Below are 15,030 nucleotides of genomic sequence, written 5' to 3'. Positions count from 1 at the left end.
ACATCCCCGCCTGCTCTGTCGGCATCATCAGGACAACACTGGATCGTTATTGACGATGGATTACATTGATGGAACCTTTTTTTGTCATCCTGAGGATTTACCCCCCTTCATGACCAGGCCTCTTTTTGCTATTCTGTGCTGCACTATTTCAACTGGTAATTGCGCGGTCATGCAATGCTGCACCCAAACAAAATGTGCGTCCTTTTTTATCACACATATAGAGCTTTCTTTTGGTGTTATTTGACCACCTGTGTGTTTTGAATTTTTTTCGTTTATAGTAGGGGCAGACTGACAACTCATAGGTCCCCTGTGTCCTTGCCCAAACTCAAAAAAGCCTATGAAAAAGGTACCAGGGGCATGTCATGGGGCCCCCTACTGACCCCGGGCCCTCGAGCAGTGCCCTAGTTTCCAAATGGTCAGTCTGCCCCTGGTTTATAGCACAACAAATAAAAACATTTTTGAAAAAAAACAATTACTTTTGTCTATAAAAAAATATAAAGTAAACTCAAAGTTAGGCATACATTTTGGCCAAAATGTAGTCTGCTACATGTGTTTGGTAAACAAAATCCCATTCAGTGAATATTGATTGTTTTGTGTGAATGCTATAGCGTCTACAAACTATGGTAATGAAACTGCATTTTATATTGTTTTTTGCTATACAGCTCTTCACTAGTTTAACTGACAATTGCGCGGTCATGCAATGCTGTACATAAATTAAATGTATGTCTTTTTTTAACACAAACATAGATTTTTTTTCTTTTGGTAGTAATTGATCACCTGTGTGCTTTTTTTTTTTTTTTGCGCAATAAACAAAAAACAGACTGAAAATGTAGAAACAAACCCAACATTTTCTCATTTCTGTAAAAAAACTCAAATGTCGTCATAAATTTAGGCTACAATGTATTCTGCTACATATTTTTGATTAAAAATCCCAATAAATGCATATTAATTTCTTTGTGTGAACGTTATAGCATCTACAAACTATGGTATAGATAATGGAATTTACACAGCTTTTACTTTCTTACTGCTTATCACATTTCTTAGGGTGCTAAAATACCAGAACAGTACAAACACCCACAAATGACCCATTTTTGGAAAGTAGACACCCTTAGCTATCTGCTGAGAGGCCTATTGAGTCAATGGAAGATTTATTTTTTGTTCAACAAGTTTTTGGAAAATGACGATTTTTTTTTTACACAAAGTTGTCATTTAAATGATATATTTCTCACACAAGCCATGGGTATATGTGAAATTACACCCCAATATACATTCTCCTACTTCTACCAAATATGGGGAATACCACATGTGGGAGACTTTTTGGAAGCCTAGCCACATACATGAGCCTAAAATCCAATAATCACTTTGATAGCCTGAAGGTGCGTAACTTCCTCATTTCACTTCCTCACTACCTATCACAGTTTTGGAGGCCCTGAAATGCCAGGAGAGCACCAAACCAAAGTAGACACCCCAAGGAATTTAAAAAGAGGCATGGTGAATATTTTGCGGATCTCATTTTTTCTCACAATGTTTTGAAATATAAAAAAAGAAAATACAAAATATGTTTTTGTTTTCTTTCTTCATTTTTCAAAAACTTGTGACAACAAAAGAGATCTCCAAAATACTCATCATGCTTCTTACCAAGTTCCTTGGGGGGGGGGGTTGCTATCTTGGCATTTCAGAGCCTCCAAACTGTGATAGGTAGTCTGGAACAGGGGCAGACTGACCATTTGGAAACTTGGGCACTGGCCGAGGGCCCGGGGTCAGTAGGGGGCCCCATGAGATGCCCCTGGTACCTTTTTCATAGGCTTTTTTGAGTTTGGACAAGGACACAGGGGCCCCATGATCCCCTATTGCCCAGGGGCCCCATGAGTTGTCAGTCCGCCCCTGGTCTGGAAATGTAATAAGGAATTAAAGCCCCTTAAAAGCCTAAAGGTGCTTATTGGATTTTGGGGTCCTGTACTTGGCTATACTGCCACAAATGTTCTCACATGTGGTACCCCCATACTCGGGAGAAGTAGCAGAATGTATATTGGAGAGTATGGCCACAAATACCCATGGTATGTGTGAGCAATACTGTAAGTGAAAATATTGTGTAAAAAAAAAAAACTTTTGGAGAGTGCGCATGCGCGGCCGGCGGGACGGACATGTCCCGATGAGGCTCCGCTTTCCCGTCGGGTGACGGCACCCAGAAGCGGCGGGTCCCGGCCCACGATACACTCTGGGGGGATCCGATCCCCTGGGTAACTATCCCGGAGTCTGATCCGCCCGGGTCTGCGGCGGATCCTCCGCTCCAGGTCAGAGTACTCTGACTGAGGACTCGATCCCCGCTGCGAGCTGTGCACAGGCCCGCCCACTGCTGCACACAGCTCACCGCTGCACACAGACTGAAGAGGGAGAGAGCTGGGGGTGCTGAGTTCACTATAACAGCCCCCCCTTCCTAACAAGCAGCAAAATGGTTAAAGGGGCATCCCGGCACCAGGTACCCCATCAACTAAAACCATCAAAGAGGCCCTGGAAAAGGCCTCCACCAAAATGGCCACCGCCCCAGCATGTGGAAGCAAGCAAGCAGCAGGGACATATGCAGCCCTGCAGGTCCCGCAGCCCAGCCATCCCTGCACGTCTGAGGGTGAGTCTGACACTGAAACCGATGTCCCTGCACAAGCCCTGACGCCTGACCTTACACCTCCTGACCTATTATCACGCTTTGAAAAAATGCTACACAAAGCTCTGAAGCAAACCTCAGACCTTATCACTGCCACGCTATCTAGGGAAATCCGTGAGTTAGGACAACGCACAGCGGACCTAGAACAGAGGGTAGAAGGTCTTGACGCCTCGCTTCAGACACACACGGCTGACCTTGATCTTCTGCGTGACGAAAACGCAACACTATTAACACGACTGGAGGACTTTGAAAACCGAGCGCGGCGCTCAAACCTACGTATCCAAGGCCTTCCAGAAACTATCGTCGATGTCCAATCCACGATAACAGCTCTGTTCCAAGAGCTTGCCCCAGCTATCCCAATCGACAGATTGGAATTGGATAGAGTCCACAGGGCGTTAGCGCCACGACGAGCAGATGGTCCACCACGCGATATTATTGCCAAGCTCCACTTTTTCCGTACTAAGGAGCAACTCCTACAAGCTGCCCGTAGCGCAGAATCTCTACAATTCCAAGGTCATCCCTACCAATTATTCCAAGATCTATGCCCCACAACAATCTCCAAGCGCAGGGCTATGAAACCCCATCTACAGGTGCTTCAACAACATGCTATACAATATAGGTGGAGCTTCCCTTTCGCAGTGTGATTCCGATACCAGTCCCAAGATTTCACCTGCAAAACTCCAGAGGATCTTTTGGACACCCTATGGGCCCTGCAACTACATCCCCCGGCGACGTCTTCAGAAAGCGCCAAGCGGAGGTCCACATCCTGCTCGCCGCGGAAGTCCCTCCCCGCATGTACAACTGAAGGTCAGTTCAATTTCCACAAGACGGGGCGTTTCTCATCTCCAGGACTATCCCCACAAGATACCATGGTCTGAACACAGTCCTACATTTATTCTTCCCTTTCTCCCCTCCCTTTTTTATTTTTTTTGCCACACACACCATACGGTGTACTCGTTTGGTTATCAGGGTGGTTAATACCGTTGTTATCCTTTCTCCCTCTACCTGTTGAATTTTGGTTGCCCCACTACCTGGGGATTGTTCTTCACCCCCCTCCGGTGCTATATTGTAGCTTATTTTGTTTTTTACCGGGACCTTGCCACCGTTTGTTAATCAAATTGCTGTCATCCTCGCGGTCCGCGTACCTGCACACTCTACCCTAGCCCCTGTGTTATTAGTTATTTATTAACACTTGGGCTACTATTGTTCCCTGGCCCACCCTGCTCAGGGTGTCCTTGGGAACCCACCTCTTTGGCCACTAATGGCCTTTTACACCCCTTCTTTCCTGTTACCTGTCTCATACCGTACCCCTCCTACTTCCTTTCAACATGACTCCATGACTTTGCGCAACACACTCCGTAATGCTCTCATCCCCAGCAGTAATTGTCAGGCTACATCCCGAGCGAGAGTGCCCTGCTATTCAAACCACTATGCACTTTATCCATGGGCTCGTTCCTAAATTCTTGCGCATATGGAGCCCCTGGGTAGAGCTCTTCCTCCCGCCTAATTTTGACGAATCACTCCTTCTCCCCTGATTTGTGTACTATGCGCTAAAGATACTGTCATTGGCACTTTGTACACAATACGTAGGGGTTATTGTACACTTGCCGAACGCTCATGGAGTCATTGTTGCTGTTCCTCTTCCCCTCCCACCCCTTTCTGACCCCTCTTCAAACTTCCCCCTATTTCTTTACTGCATTTGGGAGACATCATTTTGATTGGCTGGAATAATAATGTCTTTTTGTTGTCAACTTTTACCTACCTGTTTCTGCTAGTAATGCATAGACAACTGTACTATGACCCTCATTCATATTGGTTTTTTTTTCATGTTCTATTGCCATTTCAATGTCCAGTGTACATTAGCAATGTCTCTTTGTTTGTCCCATTCTGATTTATTGTTAATAAAATTGTTTGAACAAGAAAAAAAAAACTTTTTTTTGTCATTTTCTAAAAACGTGTGGTAAAAAAATAAATGTTTCTACTGACTCAACAAGGATCTCAGCTAATAGTTTGGGCTTTCTACTTTCCAAAAAAGTCATTTTGGATGGTGGGGGCATTTTATGCCCAGCATTAGAAGTTTATGCCACACATGACTTTTTCTTCTAGGCACCTGAAGACCAAGCCTTTTCTGACACTTTTTGTTCACATGAAAAAAAATCAGTATTTGTTGCTAGGAAATTACATTGAACCCTCAAACATGATATATTTTTTTAAAACAGGCACCCTAGTGAATAAAATGGTGGGTTTTTCAATTTTTGTTTGGCACATAGCACTCATGTAGTGATTTTTCAAGCACAAATTTTTTCTGGAAAAATACACATTTTTTACTTTTAATGCACAAAAATACAATATATCGGCCAATTATTTTTTAACATATAAAAGTTGATGGTATGCCAAGTAAATATATGCCAAGCATGACATGCTTTAAAACTGTCCATGCCCCGTACAATGGCGACAAACTGCATATATTTATAATATCCATAAGCAAGTCTTTACAAGCTACCATTTTAGATTTACAGAGGAGGTCAATCCTCGAGCACATGGGGGGGAGGGTAAGGGTGTTGTTTATTTATTTAGGTTTTACGTTATTTTGATTTTTGTTTTCTTTACACTGTCCCTTTCATTTTTTTTTGTTTTTTGTTTGAACACTTTTAATGCTATCACATTCAATGCAAATATCCCATATAACTTCAATGGGCATTGTCATATATTCTTTTTGAGAAATCTGGGGTCTATAAGACTCTAGATATCTCCTCTGCTCTTACATTCTCTAATCTCACCAAGATCGGTGTGATCAGATGCTTTCCCAATTTTCAAATGGCGCTGTTTATATCGTGCAAAACTGAAGTGATGAAATGCTTGTAGCTTCCGATTTCTTAGACTATAGAGATGATTGGCACCATTCCGCTCTCCAATCAGCTCTATGGTCACCTGGCAGCAGGGACGTATTTACCGCAAGGCAAACAAAGTGTTTGCCTAGGGTGGCATTTTTCAGGGGGCGGTACTGCCTCCTGGAAGAAGGGACACACGTGAAGATGGGGACATGTTGCGCTCAGTGTGTCAGTGTGGTGAGCCTTCCCAGTGCACCGGCCACCGCCGCCGAGGAGAAGAAGGAGATCGGGAGTACAGTCCTGCGGTTGCTGGAGTGGTGGGAGGTCAGAAGGTGAGGAATTCAGAGAAAGTAAACACAGAGACGAGGCTGGAAATGTATGATGATCACTGTCATACTCTGTCTTGTTGGTGTTCCTATCAGCCGGATAATAGAAGTGCCAGGAACATGTGTGTGCGTGTTTATGTGTCTAGTCTGTGTTTGGTGGAGAATCAGTGTATATGGGGCTAGTCTGTGCTTGGGGGGATCAGTGTATATGTGGGCAGCCTGTTGGGGGGGGGGGGGGGTCAGTGTATATGGGGTCAGTCTGTGAGGAGGGATTAGTGTATGTGGGGGCAGTCTGTGGGGGGCGGGGATCAGTGTATATGGGGGCAGTCTGTTGGGGGGCTCAATCAGTGTATATGGAGGCAGTATGTAAGGGGGGGAATCAGTGTATATGCAGTTTCTGTGGGGGGAGGGAGATCACTCTGGGGGGTTCAGTCTGTGAGTCGGAGAGAATGTACATCCCATCATACCCTGCATACACTTATACACTCCTGCAGAGACCTGACATCACCCAACACTCCCCATTACACCCTAACATATCCTGCCAGCATCTCTCATTGATCCCACCCTACTATACTCTGCATACACCAATCACATCAACCCTCCTGCCCCTCTCACCACCCATCACACCCCACTATTCCTGCTTATACCCATCACACCCTTCGTACAGCTATGGCTCCCCCATCACCCCCCATAATACACTGTATACACCCATTATTTGTCAACACCTTTTACACCCTAGTTGCTACTGTCACCATGCAACCTCTCTCTCACTGGGAAAGGGGTGGGGGGCACAGTTTTTGAGTTGCCTAGGGCAGCACAAAAACTAAATACACCACTGTCTGGCAGAAACACCGGCCGCATTCTCAGGTTCCCCTAATGGCACAAGACTGCCCGAGAAGACCGTGTAAGGCAGCGGGGGAGGGGGGCATATACTCCAGCTGCTTGTAAAAGCAATCCTGCGGCTAATAAACCACTAGGATTGCTTTTACATGAAAGCCAATTGTCTGCTGAAAAAAAAACATACCAGGATGATGCCTGCAGCTGTAGGCATCATCCTGGTATAACCATTCAAAATCCACCGATGTACGAGTATGTCACTGGTCCAATACTGTACAAATGCTTAAATAGTGGCACGCTTGAATAAAAATTGTCCATGTAAAAGTGTTACCCCATATGGAGAAAGGATGACACCAAGTTCCAAACTATCTTGCCACTGCTCTCCATGTAGTCTGGAAATCCAGGGGGCTCCACATGACATCTTTTCCCTTTTCCCTCGTAAATCCAAATCCTATATGTATAGCCTGTTTCCCTCTTGCAGGTCTTATACATTTTAAATTCAAGGCTGCCAGGAATATTTTTGAGGGACTCATCAATGCAAATGTTTTGCTGGGGAGTATAGACATCTGCAAATTTTTGATTAAGGTGATTTACAAGGTATTTCTACTATAGGGCGGCGCGGAAGCGGTTCAACATGTCTTGGAAAAAAAAAAAAAAAAAATCAAATTTTATCATAAATTTAGGCCAAAATGTATTCTGCTCCATGTCTTTGCTAAAAAAAAAAAAATTCCAATACGTGTAAATTAATTGGTTTATGTGAAAGTTATAGTGTTTACAAATGACAGTATAGATAATGGATTTTTTTTTATTTTATTTTACTAATAATGTCAGCGATATATAGCGGTACTGCGGTGGACATTCTAACACTGGGGGGGGACTGACTTGGTGTTGCTGACATCCCCAGTGACACTAATACAGTGATTAATGCTAAAAAAAAAAAAAAAAACCACTGACATTGTACCAATAGCACTGGACAGGAAGGGATTAATATTTGGGGGCAATCAAAGGGTTAACTGTGTAATGGGTGACTTTTTTTTTTCCCTGGGGGGGGCTCTGCTCAGCCATCCAGAGCAGTATACCCAAGCTGACAGGGAGGATGGATGTTGGTAAACAAAGCAGCCCTCCTCCCAGTCGGTGATCCTCGGCAATTATCGGGCACCGGTGGGTGGTCGGGCGCCTCGCGAGCCCCCCTCACCCAGTTATGCAAAAAACAGAATATATACGTGATTTTGTGCACCTGTACTGCCATGTAGCAATATATCTGCTACATTACAGAGGGTACTAAAAGACTTGTCAAAAACTGTTGTTTGTTCAATTAAAGGAATTTTTTCAAAAGTCTGGTGCCCTTATTTTTTTTTTAATGCCAATTAATTTCCAGGTAAAGCTTTGGATGTATTCTGTCCAATCAGTTTATTCCTCACAATTGTTACCTTTTGTCCCACCAGCCCCTCTGTACTAGATTGTAAGCTCCCTGGAGCAGGACCTCCTAACCCTCTTGTATTGAATTGTATTGTTGCTGTATTGTCTCCATTTATATTTTTTACAGCACTGCACAAAGTGTTGGCGCTATATAAATCCTGAATAATAATAATATTAATCACCATCACCATCATATAATATTAATAATATTATTCCCTTCTTCTTGGATTGAGAAAAAAGGGAGGAATACAGATCCACCACATGGCACATATTAGGATTTCCAGCTAAGGTCTCATTATTGAAATGATCTCTGAAGGAATAGAATGTTGATGGATTGCAACAATGTATCAAGAAGAGCAGAAAAGAGAAATATGTATTAAGTAACAACAAAATTCTTCCCGTCTATGTGTGTAAAATATAGTGACACCTAATGGGAGTGTTGAGCATTGCAGCCAATCATCCCATCCCCCCAATGTGCAGGTTAGTCCGTCCCGGATAGAGGAGCCGTGCTTTGTGGATAGAGAGGAGCGGTGCTCTTGGGGGGGAGAGAGAAGCGTTGCATGACAGCTGACATATTCATCAAAGGGGTGAAGTCTCCCAGGTGATGTATTTAACTCTTTATGGTCATATTCTGGTGACAACTCAACATTCGGCAATATTCCTTTACTTTCCCTCTACCTGAGAACACTAAACAGGACAAACACCGAAGATGGAGCGCAGAGAGCAGAAAAAACGCTGCAATCCTCATTGTCCAACATGGGAAACCTTTATTGTTTATTTGTGTTTTCTGTACTTTAAACAATGTGTGCATTTTAAATCCTGCCCTCAATGCCACATGAAAAAAAAAAAAAAAACACAAAACAACAAAACAGTCTTATATGTGTGTGTGTGGTTTTTTTTTTGGGGGGTGGGGGGGGTACATGTCTTCCCTGTCATTTCTAGGGCACTAGGCCATGGCTTATCTGGGGAGGGGATTGTATCCGGATTGGAATAATTGTAACAAGTGAATCCTGTCGGCGATACTTTGTTGTTTTCAGGTCCATCGTTTGGTGTATTCCCTTCTTGTCGGTGCAATTCTTTCTCCTTGGACTGAGGAGAAGGGAACACCCTGGAGGCTTTTACATGTTAGTACAAAGAAAAGAAGTGTCAGGGTCAGTAGACATGTGTTGGTCTTAGAGGAACCCCACCGCTCATTCCCCTCCAAATAGCCGACATTTCCTCTCCACATTCCCCACATGATAGACAAGAATGGGATTTGCAGCAAACTTCCTATTCCTGAAATGATCTCTCAGGGAATCCAAATGTGATGGATTGACTTCCATCACTGAAAGCATCAAATCCTATTGTAGATCCGAGGATTCCGAGCAAACCTCCCCCCTGAGCAGTCTATGGAGCTGTGGAGTGAAATGCGGCAATCAAGTCATTGGCGGGATTTTGCTCTCAATGTCCATTTGTGGTGATGATCCAATAATGACCCCTAGGCCATGACACCTGACACCCTGTAATGGGCGGAGCCCTTTGTATGTCTCCCAATGTCTGCCATGACATGACACATGGATCTCCTGTGATCGGCCGATGTTTTTGTTCCCGGCTCCTTGTAGTCAGCTAGAGATGAGCCGAGTTGTGTATTAGAGGGAAATGTTTGGTGATCTCCCCTCTTCCCTCGTGTAATGTGAAGCGGATTGTAGTGGGGGATGGGAGCAGATTGTTTTGTGGGTAGAATGTGTCCCCCCAAGCAGGTAGAAGGCAGAATGGGCCCCCCACTCCGGAGGATGGTTGTGTTTGCAGCCTCTGTGTTCAGCCTCGTGAGCAGCTCCTGACAGCTGGAAGTGACCCCCGATAAGTGACAGTCCAGGGAGCAGATCGGCTCCCCGGTGCACATCGGACATCGTTCCCTTTCGGAATAAAATCGGTTTTATATCTACCGGGGAAACACAACGAGAGAGAGAAGATTCCCCGACTATGGAAAGACAGCCAGTGGGCGTGTGTGATGTGTAACCAATAGCAGGACAGAGTGGAGTTGTGTGTCAACCAATCGCAGTGTTAGGTCTGTATATAAGGCGGAGCGCCGTGTGATTTATAATGAACTATTGTGGAAACATTTCACGAGTCATGACGGAGACTGAGAGCGCCCCAGCCGCCGCTCCTCCAGCGGAGGCCGCCGCCAAGAAGAAGCCGGCTAAGAAGGCGTCAGCCGGAGGAGGAGCCAAGAAAGGCATCAAGAAGGCGTCCGGTCCCGGCGTGTCCGAGCTCCTCGACCAAGCCGTGTCCGCTTCCAAGGAGCGCAGCGGGGTGTCCCTGGCCGCCCTGAAGAAGGTCCTGTCCGCCGGAGGATACGATGTGGACAAGAACAAGAGCCGCCTGAAGATCGCCCTCAAGGCGCTGGTGACTAAGGGGAGCCTCGTCCAGGTCAAAGGCCATGGGGCCTCCGGATCGTTCAAGATCAACAAGAAGCAGCCCGACGGCGCCAAGGCGGCCGCCGCCAAGAAGAGCAACAAGAAGCCATCGGCTGCAGCCAAGCCCAAGAAACCGGCCGCCAAGTCCCCCAAGAAGAAGGCGGTCGGCAAAGCCCCCACTGCAGCCAAGAGCCCCAAGAAGCCGGCCGCCAAGAGACCGGCAAAGGCTGCCGCCAAGAAGGTGACCAAGAGCCCCAAGAAGAGCAAAGCTGCAGCCAAGCCGAAAAAAGGCGCCAAGAGTCCCGCTAAGGCCAAGCCGGCAGCTAAGAAGGCGGCTAAGCCCAAGAAGGCCGCTCCGAAGAAGAAATAATGGGCGGCGACCTCCTTCATCTCCACCCCCCCAAAGGCTTTTCTCAGAGCCCCCCACCTCCTCCCAACAGAGCTCTCCATACATACACCGACCACGAGCCGCATTCTCCCTCGAGTCCCCATCCTCCTCACATTATAAAATTGTACCTTATAGGTCATCCAATGATTCCTCCAATCCTACAAAATGATTACTGGTTGGCAAAAGGAGAGATAACCCCCTATAGATTTCACAGGCCCAACCCTCCACACACACCGACATCTGTTATGTGCGGATTGGAGATCTGTCATTTCTCGCACACTGTGGGATGGGGGGGGGGGGGGGTAACAATGAAAATTTCCCGATCCTTATACAAGGAATTCCCAGCCTTCATTATTATTGCGGCCATTGTGGAAGTTGTATGGAAACGCGATGTAATGATCGGGGACACATCATCCTCTGGACGGGATCTAATGATCGCACCGAGAAAATTTGGTTTGTGCGTACTGAGAGGAGGAAGTGCGGAGATTTCCCCGACAACAGAAGCCTGTTCCCGGGTGTAGTGATTGTAGTTCGGTAGTGTAGAGCTCTGTGTGGGGGGAGGTTGTGGCTCTGAGAAGAGCCGTTGGTTGGCGGGTTGTGTGGAATGTCTGTTGCGGGGTGTCTAGGCCCTCTCTCCGCGGATGCGGCGTGCCAGCTGGATGTCTTTGGGCATGATGGTGACCCTCTTGGCGTGGATGGCGCAGAGGTTGGTGTCCTCGAAGAGTCCGACGAGATAAGCCTCTGCGGCCTCCTGCAGAGCCATGACGGCGGAGCTCTGGAAGCGCAGGTCGGTCTTGAAGTCCTGGGCGATCTCTCGGACGAGGCGCTGGAAGGGCAGCTTGCGGATGAGCAGCTCGGTGGATTTCTGGTAGCGGCGGATCTCTCGGAGAGCCACGGTGCCGGGCCTGTAGCGGTGAGGCTTCTTCACTCCGCCGGTGGCCGGGGCGCTCTTGCGGGCGGCTTTGGTGGCCAGCTGCTTGCGGGGAGCTTTCCCTCCGGTGGACTTACGGGCGGTCTGCTTGGTACGAGCCATTACTTCTCAGATCTGGGAATGGGAACTGAAGCCGCTCTGCAGAGAGATTTATACACATCCCTGCCCTCTGATTGGAGAACTACGTCACGCCCCTTCTAATGATTGGTTTACATAAAAAAAAGCGGAATTTTCAAAGTGCCCGCCAGGATCTGCCCGTTATCTCTGTAGGTAGAGAAGCCCGCTGTGTCAGGGGTGGGGGAGGGGAGGTCCTCCACATCATACAATGCTCGGAGCTCTCCTTACTACCAAAGAAGAGAAGATTAATCAGAGATCTGCTAATAATCAGATCCATTCTGAGGGGATCGTCGAAGGGGGTGTCACCAAGTGTTACCGCACCGGGTGACACCAACCCTAAGGACGCCTCTGCTCTCCAGTATCTTCCCAACTATAAAAGTTAAAATAACAGGTCTCTAATTCCTTGGTAAAGATTGTGACCCCTTGTATAGTGTATTTATTTTTTTACATGGGGGTTATTGGTGGCTTCTCATGGTTAAACATTCTTAAGAAGACATTTGACTTGATTCTGATAATAAGATGAGAATAGTTATTTTTCTACCTGGGGATTATGGGTGTATTTTTGTGAATACAAATGCCAGGGACTATATTTGACCTATTTTTGATAAGAACATGCATATAATCATTGTCCACATGGGGAAAATAGGTGGAATATCATGTTTACACATCCCACATAATACATTTTACCTTTTTAGATAAGAATATGGGTAAAATTACTTTTGTTTGTGGTGATTATGGGGGCAATATCATGGGTACATATCCAGCATAAAATATGTAACCTGTTTCTTATAGGAATATGGTTATTATTAATATTATACAGGTTTTCTATTGCGCCAACAGTTTGTACAGTATTTTACAACATGAGGGCAGGCAGTACAGTTAGAAATACAATTCAAGAGGGCGTGGCTAGCCGCCGATGAGAATGGCTGCTTAAATCCGGAGCTCCCGCCGGCCGGACCGATCCACCACACCGCACAGAAGAGTCGGGTGAGACAGTGCCCCTTCGTTATGGGGAAACCCGACAGGATTCCCTCCGGCGCACGGTCCCGGTCCCCAAGGGGCTCTAGCTCCACTGGGAGGAACATAAGGGAGCTGTTCAGCTCCCACCAGCAGAGAGCAGGGCCGCAGCCTTCTCCCTCTCTCTCTCCGTCCCCCTCTCCCCCTCCCTCTGCAGCCGAGGACACAGGCTGCTCTCCCTGCTCTGAGACACACGCTGGCCAGGATACAGTGCCACAACATGATGTCTCCTCTGCCACACAGTCCCTCTCATTAAGGGACTTACAGGCTGTGGCTGCAGACATTAAGGTCACACTAACCACTACACTGACCACTGCCCTTAACGACCTGCGCGAGGATATCTGGTCTATGGGGTCCAGAATGGAACAAGTAGAGCTGGGCGCTAGGCAAACTAAGACCGCCATAGTATATTTACAGCGACAGTCAGAGTCGCACACCTCGACTATCTGGGATTTTTACAAGCATATTGAGGATTTAGACAACCGTGGCCGTAGACACAATATCAGAATCCGTGGCATGCCGGAATCCGTGGAAGCCACTGACATTCCTAAGGCCGTAACTACCATCTTTAATGACCTCCTAGGCCGCCCGCCAGCAACTCCAATTGACACCGAGCGCGTACATAGGGCCCTCCGGCCTAGGGGGGGTGACGCGGCCCCACCCAGGGATGTTGTATGCTGCATTGTCAGCTTCCCAATCAAGGAGGATATCCTCAGATGTGCAAGGGACAGAAGACATATAATTTACAAAGGGGCGGAAATACAACTGTACCAGGACTTATCCAGCATGACCTTACGCCAAAGGCGAGCTCTGCGTCCATTACTAGACACGCTTCGCTCCCGCAATCTGTCCTATAGGTGGAGATTTCCCTTTTGCCTTTCAGTACAGGCTGGTGCTCACACCTTTAATTTGAGAAACCCTGAAGATCTACCGTCTTTCTGTTCCTCTTTGAACATCCCATCGATAGACCTGCCAGATTGGTACGGTCTCTTGGGACTGCAGCCGGCCCTGGACACGGGATCTGCGGAAGACTCAATGGATTGGCAAGGCCATTCCCATCGTAGACGTCGGACAGTCCCGTCGACTCCTCCAAGACACCCCACAGGGGGTACTGCGGCTGCTCCTAGCCCTACGGCCTCGCCTGCGCATAGAAAGTCTCGGCACGAGACCTAATCCTACCTCATCCTCATCTACTTCTGCAACTCATGCGCATTTTTTTATCAGGTGCCTGCAGTTTTACTGTTATCCTGTTTCTATACCATTTTTCCACATGAGTCCCAGCGATTCCTCGCTCTCCCACGCAATGATCAGTGGACCTTCATTATTTTCATTTCACTATCTGACCTCCCAAAAGGGAATCAATGCCCCTGAGGTCTGCTCCGCAACTAACGGATGGTGGATTTCTGTGAGCCCCCTATTGATCGTCTCTACGCCGTGGTCAGAGGAGATCTATACATCATACGAATGGCTCCTCCTCCTGGACAGATGACCTAATCTTCAGCTCTCTCTTCTCTGTCGACATTCAGCATCCCGGTTTACCCAACGGACCTCAAACCGACTTGCCCTATGAGCTAGACCCCCACGCACTCCAATCTGATGTGGGCCTCTGAGTCGTCTGTCTTCCATTGTCCCTGTCCTTTTTGTTCCCCCGGAGCCTCCTCCCACTTTATTGGAAGAAGACCTGTTTCTCCGTGGAAGTATCCAGATGACCTCTGCTTCTCTGCTGCCCGTCCCGACACGCTCTGCTTAATCGGTGTCCTCGAAGGAGACCCTGACAGACTTAGTACAGTATATGATGCATTTGGGGGGGTGCTGGGGGCCTGGGAGGGAGGGGGGGTTGGGTGCGGGGAGGAAGCTGGGACTTATAGGGGGATGCCACAGATGGGTTTTTTTTTTTTTTTCTCTTGTGTTTTTTGACACTTAGCCTTTCTACTCTATGTGATATACTGATTGGTGATGATCCTGGGGTAACCCAGATATTTTTGCAGGATGCTTGGGACTCAACGCTGTTTTTTCTGTTTTTGCATTGATTTAACTGTTATTGCACATGTTGTCCTGTTGATACTATGTTTCATGTGAGGGGATGCTTATACTACTCATACGGCC

The 15,030-nt window shown here is 47.0% G+C and overlaps 2 protein-coding genes across 2 annotated transcripts; one reads left to right on the top strand and one right to left on the bottom strand.

Annotated features, from left to right (window-relative positions):
- Positions 1-10,187: 10,187 nt before the first annotated feature.
- On the top strand, positions 10,188-10,958 carry LOC149444861 (histone H1.5-like). The gene has a single exon (XM_089654468.1). The coding sequence runs from the start codon at positions 10,188-10,190 to the stop codon at positions 10,839-10,841; it is 654 nt and encodes a 217-aa protein (XP_089510594.1). The 3' UTR covers positions 10,842-10,958.
- Positions 10,959-11,480: 522 nt separating this feature from the next.
- On the bottom strand, positions 11,481-11,902 carry LOC149444860 (histone H3). Its single transcript, XM_089654472.1, has one exon. The coding sequence runs from the start codon at positions 11,890-11,892 to the stop codon at positions 11,482-11,484; it is 411 nt and encodes a 136-aa protein (XP_089510598.1). The 5' UTR covers positions 11,893-11,902; the 3' UTR covers position 11,481.
- Positions 11,903-15,030: the final 3,128 nt, after the last annotated feature.

The sequence above is a fragment of the Staurois parvus genome, unplaced genomic scaffold, assembly GCF_062004578.1.
Source record: "Staurois parvus isolate SC_StPar_1 unplaced genomic scaffold, SC_StPar_1.0 ptg000769l, whole genome shotgun sequence".
NCBI lineage: Eukaryota > Metazoa > Chordata > Amphibia > Anura > Ranidae > Staurois > Staurois parvus.
The sequence above is the reverse complement of the archived record's forward strand: the minus strand, read 5'-3'. Positions and strand labels throughout refer to the sequence as shown.